Source organism: Ictalurus punctatus, chromosome 26 (assembly GCF_001660625.3).
Source record: "Ictalurus punctatus breed USDA103 chromosome 26, Coco_2.0, whole genome shotgun sequence".
In the NCBI taxonomy this organism is placed as follows: domain Eukaryota; kingdom Metazoa; phylum Chordata; class Actinopteri; order Siluriformes; family Ictaluridae; genus Ictalurus; species Ictalurus punctatus.
The window spans coordinates 17,185,099-17,209,747 of NC_030441.2; the positions used below are offsets into that span (position 1 = coordinate 17,185,099).

General features: G+C 45.5%; 1 protein-coding gene across 2 annotated transcripts in view; it reads right to left on the minus strand.

Annotated features, from left to right (window-relative positions):
* The window catches only part of mast1a (microtubule associated serine/threonine kinase 1a), a 61,978-nt gene that overhangs the window by 6,988 nt on the left and 30,341 nt on the right, over nucleotides 1–24,649 (minus strand). For both annotated transcript variants that reach the window (XM_017457229.3, XM_017457230.3), the window contains 21 exons: nucleotides 23,749–23,837; nucleotides 23,502–23,577; nucleotides 18,865–18,937; nucleotides 15,049–15,206; nucleotides 14,268–14,343; nucleotides 12,936–13,145; nucleotides 12,751–12,852; nucleotides 11,220–11,352; nucleotides 10,366–10,433; nucleotides 9,990–10,066; nucleotides 8,999–9,207; nucleotides 8,280–8,418; nucleotides 6,365–6,497; nucleotides 6,052–6,217; nucleotides 5,462–5,563; nucleotides 4,087–4,209; nucleotides 3,569–3,678; nucleotides 1,433–1,584; nucleotides 1,011–1,267; nucleotides 397–648; nucleotides 66–295 (listed from right to left, as the gene is read on the minus strand). In XM_017457229.3, the coding sequence (XP_017312718.1) occupies nucleotides 66–295; nucleotides 397–648; nucleotides 1,011–1,267; nucleotides 1,433–1,584; nucleotides 3,569–3,678; nucleotides 4,087–4,209; nucleotides 5,462–5,563; nucleotides 6,052–6,217; nucleotides 6,365–6,497; nucleotides 8,280–8,418; nucleotides 8,999–9,207; nucleotides 9,990–10,066; nucleotides 10,366–10,433; nucleotides 11,220–11,352; nucleotides 12,751–12,852; nucleotides 12,936–13,145; nucleotides 14,268–14,343; nucleotides 15,049–15,206; nucleotides 18,865–18,937; nucleotides 23,502–23,577; nucleotides 23,749–23,837 (2,935 nt within the window). The remainder of the gene's footprint in view (nucleotides 1–65; nucleotides 296–396; nucleotides 649–1,010; nucleotides 1,268–1,432; nucleotides 1,585–3,568; nucleotides 3,679–4,086; nucleotides 4,210–5,461; nucleotides 5,564–6,051; nucleotides 6,218–6,364; nucleotides 6,498–8,279; nucleotides 8,419–8,998; nucleotides 9,208–9,989; nucleotides 10,067–10,365; nucleotides 10,434–11,219; nucleotides 11,353–12,750; nucleotides 12,853–12,935; nucleotides 13,146–14,267; nucleotides 14,344–15,048; nucleotides 15,207–18,864; nucleotides 18,938–23,501; nucleotides 23,578–23,748; nucleotides 23,838–24,649) is intronic.

A 24,649-nucleotide genomic window follows, 5' to 3' on the forward strand; every position in this document is an offset into this window, starting at 1 on the left:
GAAAAAAATATAGAATATATATATAAAGAAATCATGCACCTTTCCTCTACATCCTAGATCCTTACCCAGATCATGTGGTGCACACTGTAGACGTCACTGTCCCCCATGTAGACGCGGATGGCGCGCAGTGTGAAGCCGTACCTCTTGCCCGAGCGCTGGATGGTTATGGGTGAACGGAGTACGCTAACCGCTGGGCCGTAGTCTCGGCTCGGGGATGAGTCTCGCGACGACGGGTTGGACGAGACCGAGCGAGGGGACATTGGGCTGGCTAGAGGAGAGCTAGCATGCTGCTCAACTACCGAGGAAAAGAAAAACACATGATACCAGAGGATCAGGAAATCATACAATTATTGGTAAATATTCAATCTGCGACGAGTTCTTCCATACATAACGTACCTGCTGGAATAATGACAGACAGCGCCGTAGCTGACGCAGATTTGGTGACCTTGCTGCCGGGACGTGTGGTCCGTTTCTCGCCATCTCCAGAGAGCTGCTGGTGACGCGCTCGTCTTAGAACCAGATCGTTGGTGGCCCGTTGGCTGGGCGAGTCGCCCATGACAACAGCGTCCCGGAAAACCGGTACCGCTGCTGCTGTCGCTGAAGGAATGGGTTGTGGCGCCGATACCTGACTGGGTCGAGCTGGCTTATCTGCAAATAGACATAAATCAATGCAGCCCCAGAGCATCACTGAGCCACCACCATGCTTGCCATGAAAGGGTTGAATTATTTTGAGACTGGAGAAATCATTATAAAATGCATTTTCAGTTGAATTTGGGGAAACCACTTGAAGCATTCATTGGGCTGAACTATTTCAATTGCTTTTGTTGGATTTGTTCACTGCAAACAGCTTAAAGTCTGTACATTTTGACAATAAACCTGATTTGCACTGGGGGTTGAATCATTTTGATCGCAACTGTATAACTCAAATGCCTCCTATGCTAATACACATCATTATAATAACTTTGCTCCAACGTTACTGACAACAGTGCAGATATTTTCCTTCTCCTCACCTCCCGCACTCACTCCAGACGCCTCCTTAACACACGTGCTCGGTTCTCTAGCGCCGGGCGATGAGGGTGCAACGGCGCCCTCTACTGATGACCCCCTGCTTTTAGCCCCGCTTTGTTGCGGCTGAGTCTCTCCATCGCCCTCTAGAGGCGAGGCGAAGCGGTGCGTGTCCATCAGTGCAGAAAAGCGTCGCCTGGCGCCTAGAGGAGGACTGGAATCTCCCTCAGTGTACAGAGACTCAGAACACGACAGACGCTTCCTACAAACAAAGAGGAAGAACATGGCACATATAATCACGAACTCCGTGCACAAAGTGGCCCGTTATAGAGTTGGCACAATTGGCAATGCTTGCTAGGTTAGCTTTCACTCACCACACACACACACACACACACACACACACACACACACACACACAATCTCTTACATCTCTGGTGAGCTGGTCCTCCAGCTCTTGCTGAAGCTGCCGAGGCTCTCTCTCTTAGCCATTTTGTCCTCGCAGCGTCCCTTATGCTCTCGTCGGGTCACCACCGGTGCCTTCTGCTCCAGCTGAGACAGGTGCTCCATGCTGCTGTACACCTGCGAAACAAACCAGAGCAGCTCAGACTCCACAGGTACACACCTCCTTACACCTTAAAGAGGCATGACCATGGATGTGGTCCTCTTGTTTATTTAAAATGTTTTTCGGCATTTCATTGATGTGCTAGGCTTCCTTGGCAGAAAAGCGAACTGTACTACCTACGCATGCTCGTCCAGAGGCACCACCCATCTCCGCTACTTCCTTCCGAGTTTTATTTTGCTTCATAACGTCTCTATGCATATTTAATGAGAGGGCATATATGTCAGGATTGTTAGCAGGGACTGAAAAAACTGATTCTGAGGAATCAAGACCAGTCATGTGGAGCCAGTCATGTGGACTTACTGCTTTACCAGTTAACATATCATTTGCATAAAAGCATTCTAAGAGTGCTAAGAGCAGCTGAATGACGACACAAACGCTAAAATGGTTGTATTTCAGTTTAGTGAAATAGTAGCTACTGGAAGGGAGTGCTTTGTGTTTTTATGGTTTGGTTTTTGATTACAACAAGCTTTATCTTGCCATCGAAAGGGATTTTTGTGCCACGCTAAATCGAGTCACACCAAGCTCTTTATCTTTTTCTTTTTTCTCGCAACATAAGTGCATCTGGAGTGACTTGCAAATGTGTTCTGACTTTAAGAGCAACTTGAGGTACAAGTGTATGTGTGTGGGTGTGTGTGTGTGTGAGCGTGTGTGTAAGAGTGTGTAGGAGTGTGCTCTAGCAACCAAGGTAAAAACGACAGACGTCGCCGGCCTGAGCTCAAGCGGCATGCAGAGTGCAAGCAGTCCATATAAATCAGCGTTATTATATTTCATGCTCGACTTCAATTGGGTTAAGGTCTGGTGAATGACTTGGGCCAGTCTAAAACCTTCCACCCCGCCCCGCCCCCCGAAGAAGTCCTTTGTCGGGTCGGCGGTGCGTTTTGGAAATAACATTTCTGGAAATCCTTCTTCTTATATTCTTCTTTTGATCTCAAACCCAAACATCTTCAGCGAAAACAAATGACGTGGCCTTGCCGTTCCGATAGTTTCCGAGCGGACTGTATATATAAACATAACGAGAATCTCGGACAGACGGACGACCTGAAGACCTCCAAACAAAAATGACTTATGAAACAACTACCAAAACGATACTGTACATAAGAGTCATATTTATGATTAACGCAGCAGTGGGCCTGGTAGATTTACAGTAATGCAAAATTATAACGTATATCCGCTGTAAACGTCGCATCACTTGCTAGAAGAATAGCTACATGTCTTGCAGTCTGGGAAATGTGGTACTTGGAAAAGGACTAAAAACAAAACAATATTCTCAGACTTCTCTTTCCATGAAAAAGCCTGGCCAAAACAGCAAGGGGTTTCATTATGCAGTTCACTCAGGATTGTGCTCTGCAGCGTTAAATCAACTCCTCCTTATTTGTCAGAGTCTACACTGGCAGAAGTGAGTTCATGTGAACTGAGTAGGAGTCGATTTCGTACTGATTTCACACTGGTGCACTTTTTACACGACTGTTTCGAAGTGACTTTCTCAAAGTCTGCTTTTTCTATATGGATTATTTTTTGTTTTATGTTCAACATTGCTTGAGCGAGAGAGAGAGAGAGAGAGAGAGAGAGAGAGAGAGAGAGTGTGTGTGCACGTTTGCCTCCCACGAGGTCTCTTAATTACAACCTTTCCACTCTAGTTGTCTTATAAGGACCTCTTCATGTTAGGAGCGAGAGAACAGGCAGAAGAGACACCGTGTTAACATTTATGGAAAAACAGAGAGATAGAGAGAGAGAGAGAGATGATGGTGATGAGAAAAGAGAACGTGACAGAAGAGTGATTAAAAAAATGGCGGAGGAGAAAATGCGGCATATTCTTGAGACGTCCTTTTGTCATCTCACCTTCTCGTGGTGTTTGCGAGAAAGACGCGAGAGTGTCACGAGTCAGAGAGTGAGAGCTGGGCAGAGGACGAGAGAAGATTAAAGTGATAGAACAGCGCTGACCTTGCTGAAGCGTGGAGAGCAAGAGGAGAACTGTCTGATCTCCACGGGCTCGTCGTCGTTCGTGTCGTCCTCGTCGTACGAGTTGATGTGCTGATAACGCTCCGAGCGGGCTGAGGATGAACACAAGGCACGACATGATGAGAGGGAAATAAATGGAAGCGTCTATATCACACACACTCAACAACATACGTTACACATACGTTAATAGGCAGATTGGAAACACTCCCAAACCTATAAACTCCGCCTCTTGTATTACATATTTGCATATCAGGTTCATTTGCATATCAGGAACTGGGGATGTGCTGTTAAAATAATTCATGGCTGGCTCAGAGTTATTTTGACCACCCCTGTAGGAGCACATGCGGTGTTTTATTCCTCTTATACCACCAGCAGTTTGGCAACAATACTTTTTATCCGTTTACGGTTACATCCAACGTTGCGAGACAAGTTAATTCCTGTCATGACTCGTCATGGTACCTCACCGACCTTTCTTTTTTTGCAAACAGCAGAAGACTCACTGTCAAAGTAGCTGGTGTCCTCCTCAGACTCCAGGTGAGGGATGAACTCCGCCTTCTGCCTCAGCACACTGTTCCAGTCCAGATCGGCGAAGAACGAGTGCTGCTTCACCTCGTACGCTCCTCCTGTTTATGAACACCAGTCATTCACATTTACCAGATTGCCTTATCCAGAACAACGTACAAAATCCATCCATCCACCCATCAATCATGTCACCCGTCCACCCATCCACCCATCCCATCGTAGCATTCATTCATCCATCCTTCCATTTATCATATCCTCCACCCATCCAGCCATTCATCATAGCATCCATTCATATCCTTCATCCATCCATTACTCACATCCATCCATTCTTCCTTCCATCGTGTCATTCATTCATCCATCCATTATCCATCATGTCACTCATTCATCCGTCCGTCCATCATTCATCCTTCCATTCATCATATCATCCATCTATCCTTCCAATCATCATATCAGCCATCTATCCTTCCATTCATCATATCATCAACCCATCCATCATATCACTCATCTATCCTTCCAATCATATCATCTATCCATCATCCATGCTTCCATTCATCATAGCATCCATTCATATCCTTCATCCATCCATTACTCACATCCATCCATTCCATCCATTCTTCCTTCCATCGTGTCATTCATTCATCCATCCATTATCCATCATGTCACTCATTCATCCGTCCGTCCATCATTCATCCTTCCATTCATCATATCATCCATCTATCCTTCCAATCATCATATCAGCCATCTATCCTTCCATTCATCATATCATCATCAACCCATCCATCATATCACTCATCTATCCTTCCAATCATATCATCTATCCATCATCCATGCTTCCATTCATCATATCAGCCATCAACTCATCCACCATATCATCCATCTATCCTTCCAATCATCATATCATCCATCCATCATATCATCCATCCATCCTTCCAATCATCATATCACACATCTATCCGTAAATCATAGCATCCATTCATTATATTATACATCCATTCATCCATCCACCCATCATAGAATAATCCATCCAGCATGGTATCCATTTATTTGTCCATCATAGCACCCATTTATCCACCTGTCACTCCATCACACAATCCATCCATCTACCTATCCGTTCAGGCACCACAGCATCCAGTAATCCACCATACTATCTGTTTATCCATCCATTAAAGGTTTAGCCATCCGTCCAAACACCTATCCAGCATAGCATTCATCACAGAATCTATCTATTCATTCATTCATTCATTCATCACCTTTCATAGCATTATACAGTCCATCATTCATTATCACATCCATCCATCACATCCATCCATCACATCGTCCATCCCTTGAGAGATCGGGAGAAGTTCAGCCTACCCGTTCCTAATCGCACCAGTGGGTTGGTCTGCAACAAGGTGGAAATCAGGTTCTGGGCGTCGCTAGGCAACGCTTCATCTCCCTCGGGCCAGGCGATGTCATCTACACACACACACACACACACACACACGCACACACAAACAGATAACACCTCCAGTGAGAAACCGAGCACATGCTATATCTGGCACAGCTCCACATCTCCACTAAAACACAGTTATTTTAATCATTGGGGAAATCAACTAATAATCTCCCTGTGTGTTTTCTGTTTGTGAGAGTTGGCAAAGTTGCTGCTCTCGTTAGCAAACTTCCAGCTAAATTTAGTGCTGTTGTTGCTACATAGCACTAAACATTTCAGGCCAAACTTCAGACGTGTTTGGACATGGGGTGTGTTTCAGTTTCCAGTGAGACAAAGGAACAAAAAGACAGGATTTTCCCATTAATGATCAAATTTGATCCTAGGACCACATGAGAGACACACCACTGGCATGGATGGATTACTTCTGTCTTTAAGATGCTAACAATTATACAATTGTTGTCTACTTTATTGTTGGTGACATCATCTTTGGAAGGAGATACACACCTCTACTCACCTGAGATCACCTGGCCAAACAGCTCCTCGGTTGTGTCCCCGAAGAAAGGCACGCAGCCTACCAGGAACTCGTAGAGGATGATTCCCATTGCCCACCAGTCCACAGGCTTCCCGTAACCCTGCCGCAGTATCACCTCCGGGGCGATGTACTCCGGGGTGCCACACACCTACCCGAAAGAGAAAGAGATCATTCTCTTCAAGTACGGTGTTATGTTTCATATTGTCTGTTTCAAAGGGGTGCCAGTACTACATAGCACACCTCTGACACTAACTAAACATGGCAGCCAAAGGACTGAATCATGAAGGTCTCATACCTGTTTGTCCAGGAACTCACGAGCGTCCTTCTCGATGTGGCCCTCGTACAGGTTTGTAGTGAGGCTCATAAGACCCATCTTAGAGAGGCCGAAGTCGGTCAGTTTAATGTGTCCCATAGACGTAATCAACAGACTGAGGACACAGCAGATACAAAGATCAGTCATAGGGTGTAATAGAGATCTAGGAACAGTAACAGGTTTGCTAATGAAGGAGGTGTGGCCTTTATGTGTGTCTGTACTAATGAAGGAGGTGTGGCCTTTATGTGTGTCTGTACTAATGAAGGAGGTGTGGCCTTAATGTGTCTGTACTAATGAAGGAGGTGTGGCCTTAATGTGTCTGTACTAATTAAGGAGGTGCAGCCTTTATGTGTCTGTACTAATGAAGGAGGTGTGGCCTTAATGTGTCTTTAGTAATGAAGGAGGTGTGGCCTTTATGTGTGTCTGTACTAATTAAGGAGGTGTGGCCTTAATGTGTCTGTACTAATGAAGGAGGTGTGGCCTTAATGTGTCTGTACTAATGAAGGTGGTGTGGCCTTTATGTGTCTGTACTAATTAAGGAGGTGTGGCCTTAATGTGTCTGTACTAATGAAGGAGGTGTGGCCTTTATGTGTGTCTGTAGTAATGAAGGAGGTGTGGCCTTTATGTGTGTCTGTACTAATGAAGGAGGTGTGGCCTTTATGTGTGTCTGTACTAATGAAGGAGGTGTGGCCTTTATGTGTGTCTGTAGTAATGAAGGAGGTGTGACCTTTATGTGTGTCTGTACTAATGAAGGAGGTGTGGCCTTTATGTGTCTGTACTAATGAAGGAGGTGTGGCCTTAATGTGTCTGTACTAATTAAGGAGGTGCAGCCTTTATGTGTCTGTACTAATGAAGGAGGTGTGGCCTTTATGTGTCTGTAGTAATGAAGGAGGTGCGGCCTTTATGTGTCTGTACTAATGAAGGAGGTGTGGCCTTTATGTGTCTGTACTAATGAAGGTGGTGTGGCCTTTATGTGTCTGTAGTAATGAAGGTGGTGTGGCCTTTATGTGTCTGTAGTAATGAAGGAGGTGTGGCCTTTATGTGTCTGTACTAATGAAGGAGGTGTGGCCTTTATGTGTCTGTAGTAATGAAGGAGGTGTGGCCTTTATGTGTCTGTACTAATGAAGGAGGTGTGGCCTTTATGTGTCTGTAGTAATGAAGGAGGTGTGGCCTTTGTGTCTGTAGTAATGAAGGAGGTGTGGCCTTTATGTGTCTGTACTAATGAAGGAGGTGTGGCCTTTATGTGTCTGTAGTAATGAAGGAGGTGCAGCCTTTATGTGTCTGTACTAATTAAGGAGGTGCAGCCTTTATGTGTCTGTACTAATGAAGGAGGTGTGGCCTTTATGTGTCTGTACTAATGAAGGAGGTGTGGCCTTAATGTGTCTGTACTAATTAAGGAGGTGCGGCCTTTATGTGTCTGTAGTAATGAAGGAGGTGTGGCCTTTATGTGTCTGTACTAATGAAGGAGGTGTGGCCTTTATGTGTCTGTAGTAATGAAGGAGGTGTGGCCTTTATGTGTCTGTACTAATGAAGGAGGTGTGGCCTTTATGTGTCTGTAGTAATGAAGGAGGTGTGGCCTTTATGTGTGTCAGTCCTAATGAAGGACGCGTGGCTTCAAGCCAACACTAAGTTAACAAGCAGTTACACAATAGTGAATGACATTAAACTGTAGTACATGGCAGCTGTAAATTGTTAGCTGCTTTACAGGCACCTATAATACATCATGTTTTTGGTATCGGAAGCCGATATTGTAAGATATAAAACAATAGAAATGAATGGAAACTGTATATAATTCAGTGAAGCACAGAACAGACAGGAGAATGAAACTCCTATGAGAGTGTTGCATTTTAATGTGTTTTTAGTAAAACCTCCTGTCCAGTAGAGGGAGCTCACTCACTTGTCTGGTTTGAGGTCTCGGTGTACGATGCCGTAGTTGTGGATGTACTCCAGAGCCAGGACGGTCTCAGCAAAGTACATTCGAGTCATTTCCACTGGCAATGCGCCAATGTTCTTCAGCAGGGTGGCACAGTCTCCTCCTAGTGAACAAAGCGTGAAGGGAGACACATTTAGCAGAAGACATGAACACGTCCTGTGATCCTTTATGCTGTACAGTCACTAAATAAAAAGGTCACTTTAGTGAATCAGCAGTCGTGGGATGAGAACTAATGCCTACTTGGGCGTCGGGAACGAACTAAATTAGACCCACTCTATGGCTATTTTTACCTTAAAGGTGCAATAAGCAGCCTTTTCTTTATAAGTAGAGGCATTGAGCCGACGCTGGAGTGATCAGCGACCAGCGGTAGTGAGCTCAGCCGTGTTGGTCTGTCTGTCACGCACAGCAGAGCAGCTTTTTAAGCTTCAATGTGTCACTGTACACACTGACGAGTCATCATAACACCGTGCAGACTGACAGAAAGAACGACAGAGCGAGAGAGAGAGAGAGAGAGTCGACGGTACGCCGCCGCGCAAAGCTCGTCTCCTTCAGGTTTGACTCTGAGAGCAGAATCTCACCCCACAGCAGCGTCAGCTCGAAACCGAATACACACAGCGCGGCACGATTACGCAACCTACTCAACCTCCAGGGGCACGAGCGCCACAAAGGTGTGGGCGTCTTACCCTCTACATACTCCATGACCATGCAGAGGTGTCTGCGAGTCTCGAAGGAGCAGAACATGCTGACGACGAACGGGTTCTCGGCAAAGGTCAGGATGTCCCTCTCGACGAATGCCTGCTGGATCTGGTTCCTCAGGATCAGGTTCTGCTTGTTGATTTTTTTCATGGCGAAACGCTGCCGAGTCTCTCTGTGCCTCACCAGATACACTGCCCTGCAAAGAGAGAGCGAGACGGAGAGAGACAGGAGAGCAAGAGAGAGAAAGCAAAAGGTGTCAAAACGTGACTATATGATATTAATATTGCAAAAAAAATAGCAAAAACAAAAAAACATCACATAGACGGGGAGCAGTGCGATCCAGTAGCCGTATCTCCAAATATCTTATATGTTATTTGAATTGAAATCTCAAGAGGGCGTGGCCTAAACCGGAACGTTTCTATTTATTTATTTATTTATTTATTAACATTAATACTTCCACTGTGCCCACTGGAAACAATGGGAGCAACTGGAAAAGACCCCAGACGTACAGATGTCAGCTCTGACAGCATGTTTTGTACATTCTGGCTCTGACAGTTCCTCAACCTCAGCTACATCACTCCGGTTCATAACCGGTCTCGACTAGAGATCTGTACAAATGTGTTTGCTTGTACTTCCCAAAATATAAACAAAGTAGTAGCTTAATTTAAACCACCGTGACCCTGACCGCGCAGTGACTAAACACAACAAATATTATCTGTTCATCGGGGATCGCGGATTCGTATTTGGTTATATCTTTAACTCATAGTAAATCAGAAAAAAAAAAAAAAAATTACCCCGTGTTAATGATATTAAAATGGTGCTTGGACCCCTAAATCCGCCCTATAGCGCTAATTATGATTTTTAGCACAAAGGTAAGGAATATAGAATAGTCTCAGACTGAAGCAGCAGTGTGTGTGTGTGCGTGTGTGTGTATGTGTGCGTGTGTGTGTGTGTGTGCGCGTGCATGTGCACACTCACCCATAGGCTCCGTTGCTAATCAGCTTGATGGTCTGAAAGTCTGATTCACAGGGCGGCTTCATGGCCTTCATCTTTCCCTGCCGAATGAACACAGCACAGGCATTTACAGTGGAAAAAGCTAGCGAGAACTGCAACGTAACATTCATTATAACCTCTCCCACACACACTCACACACACTCGTGTTCATTACACGGTCGCATTGTAAGCGATCGCACAGTCAGAAGAGAGCTGAAGAGCTTATCTAACACGCTTTCATAACAGTATCGAGCATGTAAACACACACCAGCTTGCCTTATTACCAATTGGTGCGCAATCATTAACCAGATTAAATCTGCACACACACACACACACAAACAAACACGCGCACACGTCTCACCTCAGCCGAGTCGTCGGTCTCAGGTGTGTGTGGCCCCTCGCTGTCGTAGCTGTCCAGGGTCACCATTTCTACAAGAGGGCAAAACAGACCTCTCGTGAACACACACGCTGCCTCGAGAACTCTGGAGTACGTAATCTGAACGTGACCCCGCGTCCTCCTGACGTCCGGGACGGCGTCCAACCGCCCGTGACGACCCAGAATCAGATGCGTCTGATATTCAGTTCAATTCTTTCTACAGGCTCTCACAGTGGCCTTGCTCTCGGCGTAGAAGAGGTGCACACGCACTCTTCGGGCTTTAGTTACGAAAGGTTGAGAACCTCTGGGCTAATGGGTGGGAATGGGCACGATGGTAATCCGTGACGCGGAGAAAAACGAGAGACGACGAAGGAGCGAGAGCGTGAAACGCAAAACACAACAAAACTGCCATAATGGAGGATGCATGTACCCACGCCGCGGTGTTGTCTAGCACGCCTATGGATTATAACACGATAAAGCGTTCACGCTGGGCCACCCGCACACCTGGTTTCAGACCGGTACGGATCGTGACATCGCCTTCGTTCGATCAACGTGTTTTACGCGGTTCAGAAACTCGCTCCGTGTCGACAGGTAGGGAAGCGGAAGAGCGTCGTTTCGGTAAATCTCTCCGACACGGGCGGTAAAATGATCTAGTACATTTGCTGATATATTCATTTAGTGTGTTTTGTTTTACATCACTGCCTCTGTCTCCGTCCCCCGCACACGTCTCTCTCTCTCACCTCACGGATTTGTCACTTTGACTATCAGCCTCTCAATTTCTATTTCACTTCCACTGCCTTGTGTGTGTGTGTGTGTGTGTGTGTGTGTGTGTTTCTCACCCTCCAGCGGGTCTCGTGTGAGACCGAGTTGGCTGATGATGTAGCGCGGGATGTCCGTCTTCATTAGGTGTCCCTCTTTCGCGTGATCCTCCGCTGCCTCCAGAAGGTGATAAAACTCTTCCGGGTTAAACTCCTGCGCAACAGGAAAGAGTTTCACTCTGCAAACCCGATTCCACGTCGTGGAGGGGGTCGTGACCTTAAATAACACGTCTTTTCTGTCACGCTCAGGAGCGTGATCTAGCGGTACGCGACTTCTCGGACGTTTTCGATCAGGATAAAGAAACGAATTATTTTATCGCCGCGAGTCCGTTTTAAGAGGAGCCGGGACACCGTCGGGTTTCTGTGTGTAGAGTACGGTGACTTTAGATGCTGGTGAACAGGGCGACGGGAAAACGGGAGGGCCCCCTGCTGGGCAAACACAATAACACTGGGACGGAGATAAAACGGTTACCGCCACAGTAAAAATCCTAGTAGGCTAGCAAAAAAATAAATAAATAAAGATATCCTTATGAAAAACTGCAAATTCTTAAAGCTCCGAGTGACTTCTTTCATATGAGCCCCCCCCCCCAAAAAAAGCGGGCGGAAACGCTGGTAAAAAGAGATAAGGCTCAGGCAGTACAGGTGGAAATGATTCAGATCCTGCCATTGAGTTTTCAGGCTTTTAGATAAATTGCTCGGATAACACGACGTTAGATGTTTATACGCGTTCCACCGCGGTAATAAACTCAACGGAAACATGTTTACTTCACCATCGTCGTTCACTTTGAAAAAGGCTTTAAGCTCCGCCCACTTCACAAACACACGCCCTATATATATCTCTCTCTCAGTGTTTCACTATTATACAGCTTTTGCAATTTCCTCTACACACCTTATAAGTCATGAATTACGACTTATAAGTCAATAAATAAAACAAATAAACGTTTGAATTCTAACATCATCCAAATATTAGACTCTATTAAAACGAGACTTTAGTAAGTATAGACGTGGGTTTATTTAAAATGAATAAAATAATAATAATAATAATAATAATAATAATAAGTACAGATATCAGTTATCTAATGACAAAGAGTGACTGTGGTGTGTTTGGTTTTTAAATAATTGGCATATTCAAATGGACACGTGTCTGGGTTTAAAGTATTAAAAAAACAGAAAAAAAAAACAAGCGTTTTTTTTTTTTCCTCGCTGTATAAAAAAAAAAAAAAAAAGACAGCACTTGTGTCGGTGATATTGTCCTTTCCGGTGCAAGGAACGCCTCGAGACGTTGAAACGCAACACCTGACCCCAGGTGACCGGTCTAGTGTGGTTGCCGTGGCAACCCCGAGAGGCACCATGACAACACTCTGAGCACAGAGATGTGGTTTATTTGCTACAGACACAACTGAGAGTCCACGAGGATGAAAATGTTGGAAGCAGATACACGTGTGCGGAAAGCTAGAACTGACGTCAGGAAAAGGAAACCTACAGATATATCGGCGCATCTAATAATTAAATAAGTGCGTGTGTGTGTGTGTGTGTGTGTGTGTGTGCTCACCAAACACTCCAGAAGTCTCGCGGGTCGAGAAATAATGATGAGGAGTTTCTTGACCAGCTCTGTGACGAAGGTCAGCTCAGAACTCTCGGACCGCTCGTACGCCTGACGGAGAGAGCGTGCCAATTGAGAATACACGTGACGGTGATTAGTGAACAAGACGTATGTGCACGTGACCGCAGGCTCACGTCGTGCAGGAGTTTCTCCAGGTTCTCCTGCAGCTCGTAGAAGTAGACGGTGGTGATGAGGCCCTCGCGGGATTTGGTCAGGCAGTCGCGGGACAGCTCGGCGATCTGGTGGTGGATGAAGCTCAGGACGCCGTCGGCCAGCGGGAGCACGCTCTCCGGAGAGTAGGACTGGATGAAGTCCGCCAAGCGCTCCTCCATCTGAGCCGTGGCCTGCGCACGTGGAGAGGAAACGGAAATGATAGAACTCAAATAACCAGCAAAGTGGAAACGCGTAGATGGATCTACATCTCCAACGCGAACGACATAAACATTAACAACACGAGCTGATAAATATCTTAGCGTGCTTTCAGATCGAATCGTGTTTGGCGATTTATACGCGGACCTGCCGCTCGGTCGCCGCTTCACTCGTACGTGATCGGCAAATGGAAGAGTTTTACCGGGACGTTCTCAGTCCCGCGCACAGATGTTTGCTTCAGTGAATCGTTTGCCGTGCGGGAAAAAATGAATCGAAGCAAACCGAAAGAATCGGTTTGGCTTTGATTCCGATTCGAACAGCTGACTGACTCCTCCTGGAGATCCTCCTGATCGAGTTCTGTTTAAAATCACTGAGATTTCACACGCTCGTGTTTCTGAAACTCTTGAATTGTCTTTTTTTGTTCTGTTTGATGAAGCCGCTCCTTTGTTGGACCGGATTTGAGCGTCGGGTCGTTATGGTCGTTCGGGTCGTGCGGTCTAACAGAGGACTAGAGCTGAAGAGAAGCAGCACTACAGCGCGATGCTGCCACCACCATGCTTCACTGGGGGGTGTGGTGTTCTTTGGGTAATAAGCTGTCTTCGTGTTTTCGTGCTAAACATATCTTTTTGAATTGAACTTCGGCTTTACTTTGCTTATTCTTAAGGGGGGCAGAAGTGTCATAGCGGTGAAGGCTCTGGGTTACTGATCGGAAGCCCACTAGTGGACCCTTGAGCAAGGCCCTTAACCCTCTTTGCTCCAGGGGCGCTGTATCATATCTCCGACCCCAACCTTCTAACAGAATTTCACTGTGCTATAACGTATATGTGATAAATAAAGACTCATTATCATATACGCAATGAAATAATGCGTTTTTCCCACCCATACTCGTAGAACAGCCAGGAAGGGGTCATGTGACCGTATTCGTGCAGCGACTACTGATCAAAGACGACTATGCGTTCCTGAATTGTATTCTGATACAGAAATATGCTGTGTAAAATATCTTTCATACCAAATATAATGTATTGTTGCTGTGTGTGTGTGTGTGTGTGTGTGTGTGTGTGTGTGTGTGTGTGTGTGTGTGAGAGAGAGACACTGACCTTTGGGAATCTCTCCTTATACACATGGTTCATCATGACGATTTCGTTGTCGTAGCAGGAGGGCGAACGGCCCGGACTGGACACACACACACACACACACACACACACACACACACACAGAGAGAGAGAGAGAAAGAGAGAGAAAGAAAAGATGATCAGTGAGTCCTAAAGCTGCCACACTGCATTATGCTGGAGACCAGCTGGATGGGTATTAAATGCTAACAGAGCAATCAGGACTGCGTGTGTGTGTGTGTGTGTGTGTGTGTGTGTGTGTGTGTGTACGGACTGATACACAATAACTCATCACTGCTGTCATGAGGTACCACTGGAGCTGCCAATAGTCTGGAGAAGCTTCCAGAAAACGGAATATAACAAGCAGAGTATGAGCGTGTGGGCGTGCGTTAACCTCTGCGAGAACCGAACGAACCCGTGACGATAGATCGTTTTGGCATTTATAGATACAGTTGAGTTCATAAGTTTGCGTACCCCTTGCAGAATCTGCTAAATGTAAATAATAAAACAAACAAATAACACGGATCAGAAAACTTGTTTTTTATTTAGCCTGAAGAAGCTATTTATGTTTTGTGATAGTTGTTCATGAGACCCTTGTTAGTCCAAAGTTCTTGAGGATAAATCCTCCAGGTCCGGCACATTCTCTGCTTTTCCAGCGTCTTTCCAACAGCGGCTATATGATGTTGAGATCCAGCTGAAGGGACTCGTACACAACTGTTACAAAACATGCAAACGTTTTGTGTGTGCGTGTGTGTGTGTGCGTGTGTACCTGAGGCTCCTTGAGCGCGGCCGTACGTGCGGCGACCTGCGTCCGTCGTCGTCCGTCATGCTCTCGGTGCTGCCGAAGTGTTTGGACAGGAAGTGTAGCTCGTCCATGGTGGGCTGGAAGGGCAGCTGGTGCAGACGCTCCTGAGACGAGCTTGACGACTGGTCGTGAGGAAAAGACGAGAACAGAACGGGATTAGGACGCAGACTCGGTCCGGGTCGCGTCGTCGTTGTACGGGTCCTGAAAAAGCCTGTGCGGCTTTGAACACGTGAAACTGCCTTCGGATTTTCGCCACAATAAGGAGATATTAAACGTAATTCTGTTCATGTTGTCTGAGAGGAACGGGCTTTTAATTCCGAATCGGGGTGTGCGAAATAATAAAACTATCGTATATTGCGATACTTGAAGACATTTCTACTATACACGATATCTAAATACATGACATTCGGGCCTGCTGACAAAAGTCACATATATAACCAATGTTTCTTCTGTTATGCTTTTAAAATAAAGTGTTAAAAAAAAAAAAAAAAAAAAAGCTAGATGTGTTTCCGGAAATTGTACAGCAGCCGATACTACTCCTCGAGGACCTGTGAATGAGCTGTTACTATAGAAACGATAACGTACTAGAACAAACGTCTTCATATAAACCAGTGATGTTCAGCTGCACTACTGTCGTAATCCACCAGACTTCAAGTGCAGAAACATAGAGGAGACTACCAGCGGTAAGGATCAGAAAGCCCCAGAGACGAGCCACAAACGTTCTGGAACCAAGAGGAACCTCTACCGGAGTGCTGGAAAGGCCAACGTGAGGCGAAAGAAAGGATCCGAAACGTACAAGCGGATCTGTGAGACGTGGTGGAGGTAGCGTCGTGGCTTGGGCTTGCACGGCTGCTTCTGGAACGTTCTCACCGACCTTTATCGATGACGTGACTCGTGACGGTGGCCGCAGAATGAATTCAGAAGGAACGATCGGTCTATCCGTTTACAGAGAAATGCATGCAATCTGACTGGGAGGAGCTTCGTCGTGCAGCAAGACAACCATCCAGTTATCAGGAAATGAACGCTGGGATTCCGATCCGTCGTCTCGTATTCGTCTTTCGATCTCCAACCCGAAAAAAATCAAAAACAACAGAATTAGCCTTGCTGTTCCGATACTTTCGGAGGAGACTGTAGAAAACTAAAATCAACACCTTCTGAGCATTCAGAATCCAGAATACGGCAGCACCGTGGTGTACCGGCGCTTGGCGTATATATATTTATAGACGTAATACACCGCATCAGTGCAGTGTTACTTTAGTCACTTCAACTAGGACTGGTGCTTCAACGAACCAAAACAACAAACATCGCTGCCGTGTTTACGTCTGGAGTGTGTGACCTATTCTTTGATCTTCTTCAGCGGAATAAACCCACACTCTGGGGTGAGTCAGAGCCTGAATAAAGAGTACATTCCCTGTGGGGAAATGCTGAGTCCAACACCAGCTCCACCACCGTGTCTCCACTCTCACTGTCTCTCTGAATTAATGTCTCACATAAATCTCTCAGTCACTGAAGATACTCTACTGCTAAATACCGCTGAATAACTGTGTTAGGACTGAGGTGTGTGTGTGTGTGCGTGTGTTGGAGGGATGAAAGGGATCTCCTGTGCTCATCAGCCTTGTTGGCTCTGACATTATGAGTCTGAGCCCTCAGAGCTACTCGTTCTCTGTTCATCCTGTCTTCCTGTCATTAGTTTAGTCGAGCTGCTCCTGCCGCCGCTAATAGGCTACCTAATGGAGCGTGAGAGCGGCTCGGGGTGGGGTGGGGTGGGGTGGGGTGAGGGTCTGGGGGTGGAGAGAGATTGACAGAGAAAGCCCCAGCACAAGTTTTTAACATACAGTGGACGTAAAAGTCTACACACCCTGTTTAAAAGGGTAGGTTTTTGTGAGGTAAAAAAAAATAAATAAATAATTAAACCAAGATCAATCGTCATTTTTTTCTTTTTTTACACCTTTAATGTGGTGTGTTTTTACACCTCTAACCCTCAACCCAACCCTCACTCTAAAGCAACCAACAAAATGAAAGTGAAAATCCAATCATCTGTCACATTGCGAGGGGATCTCCTGTAACCAGCCCTCTTCAAGTCAGTGCACAGGTTTTCAATAGGATTTAAAATCTGGGCTCCGATTGGGTCATTCCAAAACCTTGATCTTCTTCCTCTGAAGCCGCTCCTTTGTTGGACCGGATTTGAGCGTCGGGTCGTTATGGTCGTTCGGGTCGTGCGGTCTAACAGAGGACTAGAGCTGAAGAGAAGCAGCACTACAGCGCGATGCTGCCACCACCATGCTTCACTGGGGGGTGTGGTGTTCTTTGGGTAATAAGCTGTCTTGTTTTTGTGCTAAACAAATATCTTTTTTGCCCAAAAAGGTCTACCTTGGTCTCATCAGACCACAGCACAACATGGTTCGGGGTGATTTAGACAGGCTTAGATGTGTTTGTGTTTTTCTTTTATGAGAAAGGGCTTCCGTCTAGCCACCCTACCCCATAACCCAGACACGTGAAGAGTTTACCAGATTGTTGTCCCATACAGGGAGTGACCAGTACATCCCAGATATTCCTGCGGCTCCTCTCTTAGCAGCTTCCCCGATCAGTTGTCCTTTCGGCAGTTTTGGAGGGAGGTCCCGTTCTTGGTGACGTCACCCTGGTACGCCATTTCCCCCACTTGTCGAGGATGGCGTTCACGGTATTCCAAAGTACATCTTATTAACGCTTTGGAATTTTTTTTTTACAGCCCTCTGATGATCGCAGCGTTCCAGTAATGAGATCGGGTGCAATGCGTTGTAAGCTCTTTGCGGGACCAAGGCTTCAGCAAGTCGGATGAAACCAAGAAGAGGTCAAGAAAATCCTTCAGAAACAGCTGATCTTTATCCGAGGTTAATCAGAAACACTTCACTGACGACAGCTGTACGATAAATACGTCTGAACGCGAGTTTGAATCCCATCGGTTCGTTCTGAACCCAGTCACATGCCCCATTATAAACCCTGCAATTTTAATAGGGGTGTGTAGACTTTTTATATCCACTGTATATATTTTCCCGTAAATCGACTTTGCCTTCAGCAAGTGTTCACGTGTGAAATGTGATTTGATATTCACGTCGCTACGCTTAATTCTCTCCCTCACACACGTACTCACGTGAATACCGCGTTATAATAAAAGAGAGCACGGCGAAGATTTGTGAATACGTTTCGTGAAAGTAGGCCCTGCTCTGAGATGAAGCGTGTGAAAGTGTGCGAGAGCTTTAATTAAATAAACACAGATGAGATCAGATCAGACACACGCGCGTTTTCCTTAAAAAAAAAAAAAAAACAACTAAAATTAAAATATGCAAACACATGCTAATTGCTTCTCGAGATCCCCCTATGACGCATCCATATTCATGCCATGCAAATGTGCCGTAATCTCCTTATCTTCGGTGAGCTTTACTAAATATAAAATCTGATCCTCCAGCTGCTCGAGCTTTCTTTCATCTTAGTCAAAAAGATCACAGGACACACACACACACACACACACACACACAGATTTTCATGTACTTGAGTAAAAATGTAATCTATCTGATCTTGTAAATTCATCATTAAAAAAAAAGGTAAGTCATTCAAAAACTTTCAGTAAGTTAGAAACAGGATTATTTAAAAGAAAAAGAGTTTATTATCTCATCTTGACAAAAAACAAACAAACAAACAATTCATTTATTACACAAACACTCTGAGTAGAAGTTAATGAGTTTCTCAATGTGTGTGTGTGTGTGTGTTAGGGATGTGACCGAAGATGAGAACATGACATACCGTGGAGCTGGGTGTGTTGGTGCCGTATCCAGAAGACGGCAGTGAAGCCAGAGACCAGCGGCGTCCATCAGCCCTGAGGAGACACGACACACACACACGTTCACACGTTTTACATCAAAGGTTTATCAAAAACCTAACCCGATCCGTCAGACCACGCGTTATGCTAGTTTATGTTTTATTGACTATTTTCAATTTACCAACCACATTTAAGTAGGATTCATCGGAGCACGGAATGAAGACCATTACAACTTTCGTGACTCCACCCACTTTCTCAAACTTTCTAATATATATATATATATATAATAAAACTGATATGTATATCAGTATGCTAGTTAACTGGGTGTGTAGCACGGTTTAGTAGATGATGGGAGACAGATTGAGAAGTTACGTAGACACGAGCATGGTTCACTTGAGAATCTGGAGAATACTGGGATGAAACATGGTTTACTGGAGAATACTGGGGTGCAGCATGGTTTACTGGAGAATACTGGGGTGCAGCATGGTTTACTGGAGAATACTGGGATGAAACATGGTTTACTGGAGAATACTGGGATGAAACATGGTTTACTGGAGAATACTGGGGTGCAGCATGGTTTACTGGAGAATACTGGGATGAAACATGGTTTACTGGAGAATACTGGGATGAAACATGGTTTACTGGAGAATACTGGGATGAAACATGGTTTACTGGAGAATACTGGGGTGCAGCATGGTTTACTGGAGAATACTGGGGTGTAGCATGGTTTACTGGAGAATACTGGGATGTAGCATGGTTTACTGGAGAATACTGGGGTGCAGCATGGTTTACTGGAGAATACTGGGGTGTAGCATGGTTTACTGGAGAATACTGGGGTGCAGCATGGTTTACTGGTGAATACTGGGGTGCAGCATGGTTTACTGGAGAATACTGGGGTGCAGCATGGTTTACTGGAGAATACTGGTATGAAACATGGTTTACTGGAGAATACTGGTATGAAACATGGTTTACTGGAGAATACTGGGGTGCAGCATGGTTTACTGGAGAATACTGGGGTGCAGCATGGTTTACTGGAGAATACTGGTATGAAACATGGTTTACTGGAGAATACTGGGATGTAGCATGGTTTACTGGAGAATGCTGGGATGTAGCATGGTTTACTGGAGAATACTGGGGTGCAGCATGGTTTACTGGAGAATACTGGGATGTAGCATGGTTTACTGGAGAATACTGGGGTGCAGCATGGTTTACTGGAGAATACTGGGATGTAGCATGGTTTACTGGAGAATACTGGGGTGCAGCATGGTTTACTGGAGAATACTGGGGTGCAGCATGGTTTACTGGAGAATACTGGGGTGCAGCACGGTTTACTGGAGAATACTGGGATGTAGCACGGTTTACTGGAGAATACTGGGATGTAGCATGGTTTACTGGAGAATACTGGGGTGCAGCATGGTTTACTGGAGAATACTGGTATGAAACATGGTTTACTGGAGAATACTGGGGTGCAGCATGGTTTACTGGAGAATACTGGGGTGCAGCATGGTTTACTGGAGAATACTGGGGTGCAGCATGGTTTACTGGAGAATACTGGGGTGCAGCATGGTTTACTGGAGAATACTGGGGTGCAGCATGGTTTACTGGAGAATACTGGTATGAAACATGGTTTACTGGAGAATACTGGGGTGCAGCATGGCTTACAGGAGGACATTAGCATTGTCGACAATATATTTCTGGTTATAATATAACACTTGAGAAAAAGATACAGTCTATTAAACAGTTCCACAAGAGTTGCTTTCCCAGCTGATTAATGGGGACCGACCGAATAAATGCATTAGGGTGAAGTGTGTTAGAGAAAAAGCTATTAAAGTCGAGTAAGCAACCGATTTAGTGCAGTGTTCTGCGCTGGATAAACCATCATGCGGCATGTGAGATGGACTGTCACGTACATATCAGATGACGAGAACGATAGCGGCGTTATATGAGCTGCACTGTCGGGAAATCTGCAGCCTGTAACACACGGGTTGATGTAGGAGCCGTGTGATGTAACATAGCAGGGTTGATGAGGCTTCCGGCTACGGCCGACACTTAGCGCTCGAGTTGGTTGCTGAGCAACTGTTACATGATGACGGTCTGTCGTTGGCATGGTAAACATGCGGACAGAAAACACGTCTTCGGAACACAAGAAGCATCGAGTGCCTCAAACACCGTCTTTAATTAATGTAAAGTCTTAGCCTTTATTCATTCATCTGTTATGTCTAAAAAAACAGACAGTTCAAACAATGTGAACATGCTAACCTTATTTTACCACTTAGCATCGTGTAGTGCCACGTTAGCATGGGTTGGCTGAACCGTCACCAAGCCGCATGCACTGCTTTCAGACAGCCGAAGCTCCACAACAGCGCTGCTCCATCAGACAGGAAATAATGCGCTCCCGGCAGGCCTGGTCTGTCGATCGATCGTCTCTCCGACTTCCTCGCCTCCCCTCCCCTACTCCTGCACTCGTCTTTCTGATAAACGACCGTCCCATGAGCTATCCATCCATCCCTCAGTGTTCACACTGAGATACGAGACACTTCAAAGTCTCGTTTGTTTCTCGTTTGTTTCTTGCCGGCTGACCGCGACACTAGCGGCAGCACAGCATGTCAAACTCCGTCGTCACTCTGGGGATTCGTCAGCGCAGCCTGACGGCCTGAAACGTACACCACTTAAACGGGCAACTTCACCTGATCGAGGTTAGCGCTAGTCTATCTTCAGGTTCTGGTTTCCCCAACGACATGCGTCCTTAAAGTCAACTTCAGCACAAATTTTACTTCAAGACCAAAGCAACGTTCTTGGGCGTGCTAGCAGAAAAATACACGGTAATATTCTTATACTTCATATGGTGGCCCTTCGCTTTTCCGCTGCTAAAGGGCCAGGTATTGTCCAGGTTACTGGAGGTCATGCGATTAAGCGCCTCATTTGGCTTAATCTGGGATTGATTTCATATCGGCACCAAAACGCTGCCGGTCATAATCACTAAACTCCACACGAAGAGCGTGTTCAAACATACTGTCCACACAAAAGCACTAAAACATCCATCCATCCATCCATCTTCTATACCGCGTATCCTTTTCAGGGTCACGGGGAAACCTGGAGTCTATCCCAGGGAGCATGGGGGACAAGGCGGGGTACACCCAGGACAGGGTGCCAATCCATCGCAGGGCACAATCACATACACATTCACACACCCATTCATACACTACGGACACTTTAGACACGCCGATCAGCCTACCATGCATGTGTTTGGACTGGGGGAGGAAACCGGAGTACCCGGAGGAAACCCCCGCAGCACGGGGAGAACATGCAAACTCCACACACACAGGGCCACGGTGGGACTCGCACCCCGGACCCTGGAGGTGTGAGGCGAACGTGCTAACCGCTAAACGCAAGGATTCATACGCGTGGACTGACGATGAGACGGAACTTCCGCTTAATGTTACACTAGAATACAACGTATTCACCCGGGTCGCATCCAAAATCTCCGGAGCGGTGGATTCCAGAGAAATACGACGCCCGTGTGTTCATGTTGACCCGGCATGAAGGCGTAGCAATAAAGAAAATATTTTTTTAAAAAGAGAAGATATCAAACGAGAAAATGAATCTGGTCCTACCACGTTCATAACGTGTTTCTTTTATTTTTAATAGTCAAGAGTTTGAAAAGAGTTTCAAAGTCGTTTACGAAAAAAAACCCCTTCGTTTTCAGACATTTACACGTGGACGGCAGACCAAAACAGAGGAGATAACTACGTGTATGTGTGTGGACAGGGTCGTGGAATGGGAGCTACTGCCATGTGATGAATACCCTGATTAGCCTAATAAAAGGAGGACTGAATCGATGGAAGAACGTGAAACGTCGATACCCGTGTCGGACATCCTGCAAATCTAGCTGTCAAAGCTGTCGTTCCCGAGGTTTTCAGGCAACCTAAAGGGTTCAAATTGATTAACGATGGGACGGTTAAACACGGTCGTCATGGTAATACTAAACTATTAATACTCACAAGACAAATGAGTCATCGCTCCAGACATCAGGAGGTGGGCAAGTACATGCTAAATGACTCAGCCTGGTGAATGACTAATGATTAGCATTATCATAATTAATAAAGGACACTGGCACCATTACACTATATAAGACTCACTTACAGCGACGTTTCGTTGTCTCGACTCGTACCGTTTACACATACCGTTAGAAAAACAACAACAACAACAACAATCTATAATCATGTAATATTCATGTATTTGTGCTTATTTGCATTTTGAAACAAATCCATCACGCTGCATCTTATTCGTCGGATATGACAATATAAAATAAATAAATAAATAAATAAATAAATGAAACTCCAAGGATTCGATGTTAAACTTTTGGACCAAATCTTTAAAAAACTGCAAACTCTTAAAAAGTTCTAGCTCTTACCGAACGGCTCTTTCAAGCGAATCGGGCTCGTACGGGCTGAAGGTTAAAACCGCGCATGAGAGTCGATTCGTTTGATTCGCCGCACGGTGTACGGATTCAGCTCCAAGCGGTGAATCGAATGAATCGATATTTGGTTCGAATCGAATCGCTAAAGCGAGTGATAATGCACTACAAGAGTTTTATTTGATACATTTTTTTTTTTTTTACCTTCTAGAAGGGGTGAAAGAGAAGTGGGCGGGGCCGCTGGGTGAAAAGGTACGAGGACTGTCCAGTGGACTACTTCCTGTTTAGAGAGAAAGAGAAAGCAGAAATATTTTAAATAAGAAATGATTTTTACCCCTTCATCTGACCAAAGTTGGAATTACGAGATCCTTAATATGCTTAATATGTGCAGTAGGAGGTAAACACCGGTTAGATGTCTGTTACACATGGACGAGGAAGGCGTGTTTCTCACCTATGTGTCCAGGTAGAGGCGAGTGGGGTCGTGGCAGGGTCGGGGACGTACTGGTCAGGATCAGACTCTTCCTGTTACTGGTGCGACAGCTGTAACGCATACAAACAAGCTTATTAAACAAAACATACAGGAAAGCGAGGTTAGGTCAGGCTAAACCTATAGTTTACACTGTTTTTATACTTCGCTATTGTCTTTAACAGGGCCGACTACAGCGGTTCCCCTGTGCCAAAACAATCGTGAGTTCATTTCACGTTTTTTAATGGGAGATTAATTAGAATTATATTTACACCACATTTGCAATTCCTTCCATGAATTCAGAGCAATTTGGTCAAAAGACGCTTGCAGTGCGTCTCAATCAGCGAGGCGGGCATTTTAGGAGCGGTCTCAATGGCGAAATCCTTCCAGTGCACTGGAACGTTCACTCCCTAAAAAAAATGTAAAATCCCAGGAAGCATCGCTGCTCACTACGTTCCCTTACTGGAAAATGACGTCGTGTTTTCCAAACAAAACGGCGGACAAACCCTCAAACGCCGACTTCGTCTACAAACGTGAGTAGCTTGTTATCGTTGTCGCGGCTCTCGAAGGATCACCTATGTTAGCGGTTTTTAACTTTGTTCAACGTTCTATATGCCGTTCGTCCGAGTCCGACGACTTTTAAGCGGTTAATGATTTTTAAAAATCCACTAGCTAGCTGCTTGAAGTACCGTGACAGAAACGCGTCTGATCAAGCTGACGCAATTTACATGACGTTTAACATCAGAAAGATATCGGTCCTGCCTGCTGTCGATGAACGCCAGTAGTGACGTCGTACGACGCGAAAATGGAAAGTTCATGGAATCATGAACGCTCTCGGACTGATGGGAAGGAAGGTAAGCCAGAAGCGAGCGGTCACTCGAAAAGA